Source organism: Nannospalax galili, unplaced genomic scaffold (assembly GCF_000622305.1).
Source record: "Nannospalax galili isolate Female #2095 unplaced genomic scaffold, S.galili_v1.0 scaffold799, whole genome shotgun sequence".
NCBI classification, from domain to species: domain Eukaryota; kingdom Metazoa; phylum Chordata; class Mammalia; order Rodentia; family Spalacidae; genus Nannospalax; species Nannospalax galili.
The window spans coordinates 40,783-48,419 of NW_008343085.1; the positions used below are offsets into that span (position 1 = coordinate 40,783).

The 7,637-nt window shown below is 44.2% G+C and overlaps 2 protein-coding genes across 2 annotated transcripts in view; one reads left to right on the forward strand and one right to left on the reverse strand.

Moving 5' to 3' along the window:
* Positions 1 to 962, forward strand: part of LOC103738873 (dipeptidase 2) — a 7,164-nt gene extending 6,202 nt beyond the window's left edge. Inside the window, exons 10-11 of the mRNA XM_008839048.3 lie at positions 392 to 527; positions 621 to 962. Of these exons, the coding sequence (XP_008837270.1) occupies positions 392 to 527; positions 621 to 866 (382 nt within the window). The 3' untranslated portion in view covers positions 867 to 962. The remainder of the gene's footprint in view (positions 1 to 391; positions 528 to 620) is intronic.
* A 3,884-nt stretch (positions 963 to 4,846) lies between these two features.
* On the reverse strand, positions 4,847 to 7,637 carry Dpep2nb (DPEP2 neighbor). Its single transcript, XM_008839126.1, has 2 exons — positions 7,571 to 7,637; positions 4,847 to 5,157 (listed from the first exon to the last, which is right to left on the reverse strand). The coding sequence occupies exons 1-2, from the start codon at positions 7,635 to 7,637 to the stop codon at positions 4,847 to 4,849; spliced, it is 378 nt and encodes a 125-aa protein (XP_008837348.1).

Below are 7,637 nucleotides of genomic sequence, written 5' to 3' on the forward strand. Positions count from 1 at the left end.
TTATTTTGATATATCACAGTGAAAGATTTATCGTCCTCTTTTTTTTTTTTTTTTTTTTTTTTTTTTTAAAAAAAAAAAAAAAAAAAAAAAAAAAAAAAAGAAAGAAAAGAAAATATTCAAGGAAGGGGCTGGGGGTAGATAGCTTAGTGGTAATGTGCTTACTTATGTAAATGGCTGGACGTTTGCTCCTGAGCACTGCATTTTTGGTTTTCAAAGAGGTTTTGAGACTTCTGAAGGATTTAGGACTAGAGGAAACTAATTACTCTTTCCAAGTCTCCTTTCCCACAGATGATCATTACTGGGGTACAGTATACCCAGTACACATAGACCTGAGGTTTTGAGTTGGGATTAGGGTACCAGGTCTGAGGCTTGCCTGCTGGTGGCCACACAGGTTCCCTCAGGGACTGGAGGACGTGTCCACATACCCAGTGCTGATAGAGGAGCTGCTGAGGCGGGGCTGGAGTGAACAAGAGCTTCAAGGAGTCCTTCGAGGAAATTTCCTTCGGGTGTTTGGAAAAGTGGAACAGGTATGCCCAGATGGGCAAGAGAGTGGTACAGGGGTCTTAACAGGTACACAGGGAGACCTGGAGGAGTCACTGATCACTAACTGTCTCCTTCAGGTACAGGAGAAAAACAGATGGCAAAGTCCCCTGGAGGATATGATCCCAGAGCAGCAACTGAACAGTCCTTGTCACTCAGTCCTGCCAGGTCTGCACCAGAAACAGCATCAAAACCAGAATAGAACAGAGATGTCAACACATCATACACTCAAGTTATCAGACAACTGGTCACGCTCAAAATCTCCCCACATAGTCCCAAGCCTCCCTGTTGTTGCTGTCTTTTCAGGCCTTATTTTGTGGCTTTAGTGACCTATTCAGTGCTACCAAAGATCACTCTGGCACCTCTGAACCCCACAAAAATCCTTCCCTTTTGCTGGTACAAAAATTTCCTGGAAATAAATGTTTTGGGCATCGAAACAGGTGTGTCATATTTTTGTGGTAGAGTATAGTTGACACAGGTTCCCAGTGCTGGTGTTCTTGGAGAACCTGGCATTTTAGCCACCATTTGCTCAAGGAGTCCTGTTAGCAGTGGCTTATGGCAGCCCAGGTGATTAGGCTTAGCACCAGATGAAGTCAATGGTGTGGGTTTGGCTTCAGGAAGGGTTCTGAGTAGCTCATCTCAATCAATAAACTGAACCACTGACCACCACCTGGGGATCTCTCAGGTAATTCTTCAGATTCCCAAAAAGGGAACCTGACTGGATTATGAGTAACCTTCTTCGGACAAAGCCCAGAATGTGAATCCACATAGTGAATCACAGGCATCTGATGGTTGGACTGTCCTACATGTGGTGATCCCTCAGCCCTCAAGGAGTTTCTGAGAAACACAAACTATGTGGGTATTCATTCCATCTTACTCTCAGGCCCTGAGTAGTAACTAATAGCAACTGCAATAGTAGACATTAAGAGCTAATACCGAGCTGAGGGTGTAGCTCAGTTCCTAGAATGCTTTCCCGGCATCAGAAGACCCTGGGTTTGACTTCCAGCACTGCATAAGATCTGGTTTGGTGGTGCACATCTGTGACCCCAGCACTTGATAGAGGCAGAAACAGCAGATATTTCAAGGTCATCCTGAACTAAATAAGGAGTTCAAGGCCAGTCTGGGATACATGGGACCAGTTTTATTTTGTTGATTTATTTTTACTTTATATGTATGAGTGTTATGCCAGCATTATGTAAGTGCACCCGTGTCATTCTGTGCCTGAAAAGGACAGAAGAGGGCATTGGATCCTCTGTAACTGGAGTTAGGAATGGTTGTTAGCCACCATGCAGGTGCTGGGGTTCAAATCCAGGTCCTCTGTAAAAGCAGCCAGTGAGCCATCTCTCCAGCCCCTGGGACCCTTTCTAAAGAGAAAAAAAATAAGGACTGGAGAGATAGCTCAGTCATTAAAGTGGTTGCCATGCAAACAAGCATAAGGCCCTAAATTCAACCCCCAAAACCCACACTAAAGAGATCTCAACATGATAGTGTGTACTTATAAACCCCAGTGCTAGGGAGGCAGATCCCTGGGGCTCACCAGTCAGCCAGCAAGCCTAACCTAATCCTCAAGTTCCAGGCCAAATGAGAGAGCCTATCTAAAAAAGAAAAAAAAAAAATAAGTAGAGGGCTCTTGAGAAACAATACCAAGGTTGACCTCAAACTACCACATGCACATACATACATGTAAACCCACACAAACACACCTAAGCATAGAGACAGACAGACATAAGAAAGAAGGAAAGAAATGAAGAATAAAGAAGTAAAATAAAGAAAAAGGGAGGGAGGAAAAAAGAAGGGAAGAAATGAGATAAAGAAGTAAATTTGGAGGGGCTGGAGAGATGGCTCAGCAGTTAAGAGCACTGGCTGCTCTTGCAGAGGATCTAGGCCCAGGCATTGCACGACATGGGTGCACCTACCTACATGCAGGCAATACCCTCATACACATAAAATAAAAACATAATTAAATATATATATTGTCTTTTTGTTGGTTGTTTTTTAACAGGGTGTCTCTAGTCACAGCCCACCTGGAAGTCACAATCTCATAGAGATCCACCTGCTTCTGCCTCCCAAAGGCTGGGATTAAAGGCACGCTACCACAGCTGGCAAATATATATATATTTTTAAAAGTAAAATTTTTTTGCTGGCCATGGTGGCATGCACTTTTAATCCCAGCACTCGGGAGGCATAGACAGGCAGATTTCTGTGAGTTTGAGGCCAGTCTGGTTTGCTAGTGATTTCCAGGCCAGCTAAGGCTACAGAGTGAGACCCTGTCTCAAAAACACACACCCCCCCAAAAAAAAGAAGTGGGTTTTTTTTGTCTTTTTTGAGACAGGGTCTCCCTGTAGCCCCAGCTGTCCTAGAACTCACTATGTCATGTGTGTCACCCGTGTCATGTGTGCAAGGCCCACAGAAGTAAGAAGAGGGCATTGGATCCCCTGGAACTGGAGTTACAGATAGTTGTTAGCTGCCATACGGGTGCTAGGAATGAACCCAGGTTCTCTGCAGGACCAGCCAGTGTTCTTAACCACTGAGCCGTCTCTCCAGCCCCACTTTCTTTGGTATTTTACATTTCTGTCTTCTTTTAAAGGCAGGATCTCATTCTATACCTAAGCTAGCCTGGAATTCAATATGTAGTCCACAGGATGGAGAGAGACAGCTCAGTGGTTAAGAGCACTTGCTGCTCTTCAAAGGACCTGAGTTTGATGACCAGTACCCATGTCAAGCAGCTCACTGCTCACAGTTCACAACTGTTAACTCCAGCTCTATGGGATATAGCATCCTCTTCTGGCCTCTGAGCATCCCCAAACATGTGGTTTATATTCAAATGGAATAAATCTTCTAAAAAAATAGTCCTTATTCACCTCAAACTCTTGGAAATCCTGCTGCACTCTCCCAACTATCGGAATTATAGGCATAAGCCATAAGGACAGGATTGGTTTTCTCACCTTAGTGGAAGCAAATTCAATACCTTTACAAAACCCACTTCTGGGCTGGGCCTGGTAGCACATGCCTTTAATCCCAGCACCCGGGAGGCAGAGGCAGGCAGATCTCTGTGAGTTCAAGGCCTGCCTGGTCTACATAGTGAGTTCCAAGACAGCTGGGGCTACAGGGAGACCCTGTCTCAAAAAGACCAAAAAATAATATGAAAATAAATAAATAAATAAATAAATAAATAAATAGGCTGGAGAGATGGCTCAGAGTTTACGAACACTGACTGCTCTTGGAAGACCTGGGTTCGAATCCCAGCAACCACATTGCAGCTAATAACTGTCCATAACTCCAGTTCCAGGGAATCCAACAGTCTCGTCTGTCCTCCATGGGCATTGCATGACATGGGTGCACTTACCTACATGCAGGAAATACATGCATACACGTAAAATTAAAAAAAAATAATAAAATATATAAAATAAAATAAAACAAAAAGTCAGAAATGCAAAATATAATAAATTCTGATTTGGGTTTAAATGGAATATATAAACGGAAATGTATGTTGGGGTGAAGTTGGAGGTGTGGAGGTCAGAGGTCAGTCTCAGGTGTTATTTCTCAGGAGCTGGCCACCTTTTTTTTTTTTTTTTTTTTTTTTGTAGATGAGGACTCTGGGAACCCACCAAGTAGGCTACACTGGCTGACCAAGGAACCCCAGGGATCCACCTGTCTTTACCTCCCTCTCCCAGAACTGAACCCAAGTCCTCATACATACTAAAGTACACTGAGCTAATATACCAGCCTCTCCATTTCTTAAAGAAGCTCATCTTTAAGTGTATCTCCCCATCAGTTGTAGGATTCACAGAGAAAGTGCACCCAAGGGTTCCTTGTGAAGGCAGAAAGTTTTGTTTCTGTAAATTCCTGTGTAGGGATTTACTTTAGAGGAACAGGGAAATTTGAAGCTTGGTCTCAGACAAGCTGGATTTCAACTCAAACACTGTCACAAAAAATAATTTTATTGAACTGAAGGGACCCTGCTGGTGCCACAATGGGCTGAGAATAAAGGAACCTGGGAGCCCCAGGCAGGGGAGGGAGAGGTTTGCTGGACTTTCTCCATAGTGTTCTTGTTCCAGCTTGCGGGGCTCCCTTTTTTCTACCCAAGAAGGGACTTTAGATGATTGAGTTCAGGATGTGATGTTCAAAGTACCTGCTCCTTCCTCAGGCTCCTTGTTTGGGACTAATTTTCACAAAATCATGCTCCTGGTTGAACACAGCTCAGGCAGAACAGCCAAGGTTCTATTTCCAGAGGAGGTCAATGAGGGTCACTGCAAAAGAGGACTTAGCTGAGGCAGCTAAAGACCCATCCTCTTGACAGAGTTGTTCAAGCAAACTGCTTCTGTGGGGACATCATCTTGCCACTGTGCTTCAGTTTCAGGCAAGGAATCTTTGCACTAGAACATCCTAGATCTTGGTCTGACTCTTTCTGAATTCGACATCTCTTGGAAGCTTGCCTGGGCATTGGCTTCTCTTCTCTCGCCTTTGCAGGGGTGTCAAGGGGAGCATCCCCATAGACTCGGTAGCCTCCAACCAAGCAATATGTCTCCCCATGCCAGGACATCTGGGCTTGTGTATGACCTTTGTAGAGGACATGGTAGTATCCAAGGGGAGAAGGAGCCGTGGGAGGTGCTAGTGCTACAAAGAAAACCACAACAGAGCAGTTAGTTCTGCTTTATACTGTGATGCTGAGACCTTCTTCTCACATTCCTTCCTGTTTCTGAAGCTGTCCTATTAGCTCCTTGGAGAGATGATTCTATAAAAGTACTTGGCTTCTGGGAAACTAATAATAGTAGGAGGAGACCAAGCATATGTGTTGTCCATTTCCAGAGAGAATAAAAAAGCCTTAAATAGCTAGGGGGAGGGGCAGCACTGGAGACATGGTTCACCAGTTGAGAGCACTGAATGTTCTTGCAGAGGACCCAGGTTCAGTTCCTAGCACTCACAAAGAGGCTAACAACTATTGTACCAAGGGATCTTCTGGCCTCTGCAGGTATTGCACAATATAAGTGTACTTAAATGTATTTAGGCAAAACCCTCATTCACATAAAACAAAAAATAATAATTTTTAAAAGATAACTGCGTCAGGCGTGGTAGTGCACGCCTTTAATCCCAGCACTCAGGAGGCAGAGGAAGGCGGATCTCTGTGAGTTCAAGGCCAGCCTGGTCCACATAGTGAGTTCCAGGACAGCTGGGGCTACAGGGAGACCCCATCTCAAAAAGACCAAAAAAGAAAAGATAACTGCAATTGAGACCCTCTCAGTTTCTCATTTCCACAAATAAAGATTCTAAAGGTCTGCCATTTCTGAAATTTAATGAGTATGTTTGCCAATTTAAAAAAAGCTATGTAACATAAATTGGTTAAGAATGGGGGTGCTGGAGAGATGGCTTAGCAGTTAAGAGCACTGGCTGTTCTTGAAGAAGACCCAGGTTCAAATCCCAGCACCTACGTGGTGGCTAACCACCCTCCTTAACTCCAGTTCCAGGGGATCTGATGCCCTCTTCTGTCCTCTGTAGTCACTGCATGACAGGGGTGCACTTACATACATGCAGGTATAACACCCATAGACATAAAAATAAATATTTTTTTTTTAAAAAAGAACCCTTCCCACCCCAGTAGCTCCTCTTAGGACCCACTCATTCATAACACCTGAACTCCAGTCCAGTTTTGTCTAGATTTTCCAATTTTTTTTTTACTTTTGTTTGTTTGAGATAGGGTCTCTCTGAGGCTCCAGCTGGCCTGGAACTCACTATGGAAACCAGGATGGACACGATCTCACAGAGATCTACTGCTTTCCAAGTTCTGGGACTAACAGTATATATCACCACACCTAACTTCTTTTTTTTGGGGGGGGGAGACAAGGTCTTAATACAGTTAAGGCTATAGCTGCAATTAGCTTTGAACTCCTGTGTGTGTGTGCATGTATATGTGTTTATGTTGTATGCAAAGGTATGCTTATGGGTTTATGTGCCTGTTTGTGACAGGTACAGAGGCCAGAAGAGGACATCCAGTGTCCTTCCCTATCACTGTCCACCTTAGTCCTTAAAGCATAGTCTCTACTTAAACCTGGAGCTTGCCTTTTTCTGCTAGGCTAGCAACCAGCAAGCCCCAGCAAATATCCTTGTTTCTTGCCCTCACAGCACTGGGGTTACAGGTGTTGCCAAGACCATGCTGAGCTTATTACCTGGAATCAGACCTCAGATCCTCATGGTTGTAGAACAAACCCTTTTAACCCGGAGCCATCATACTACCTACCATCCCCCAACTACTTTTTGAGATAGAATCTAACTTTGTTGTCCAGACTGGCCTCCAATTCCTGGGCTCAAGTAATCTTGCTGCCAGGTGGATCTTTGAGAGTTCCAGGCCAGCCTGGTCTACATAGTGAGCTCCAGGACAGCTGGGGCTACAGGGAGACCCTGACTCAAAAAGAAAAAAAAAACTTGAACGTTAGCTGGGTGCGGTGGTGTACACCTTTAGTCCCAGCACTTGGGAGGCAGAGGCAGGTGGATCCCTGTGAGTTTGAGGCCAGCCTGGTCTACATAGTGAGTTCCAGGCCAGCTGGGGATACATGAAGACCCTGTCCCAAAAAGACAAAAAAATATAAATAAAAGAAAAATGAAAGTCTAGAAGAATTTTAAATCCAGGCATAGGAGGTATATGCCTTTAATCCCAGCACTCAGGAGGCAGAGGCTGTCAGATCTCTGTGACATTGGGGCCGGCCTGGTCTATATAGTCAGTTCCAGACCTGCTAGACCTTGTCTCAAAAAGATTAAAAAAATTAAAGGGAGCACTTTATGTCCCAAAGAGGCTAAATAGATAAAGAGTAGAAGCTTTCTAAATAAACACTTGCCCAAAGATAACATGATATGGCTTTGCCCTTAGTTTTGAACAAGAATTGTTGCTCTCTGAGCAAATACCAGGCCATTTTTTCTACTCATGGCTAGAGAAGTTCTGAGGTGTTGGAAGGCATGCCTAAAAGAAATATACTGCAACCCAATGAGGTTATGTGCATCCCAAGGGCTCTTGTACAGATTCCTAGTCAAGCCCTACCTGAATAACTGCTTTCACAAGGGACAGAGGACAAGTTAGAGTTAATGTAGAAGATTCGATCCGTCAT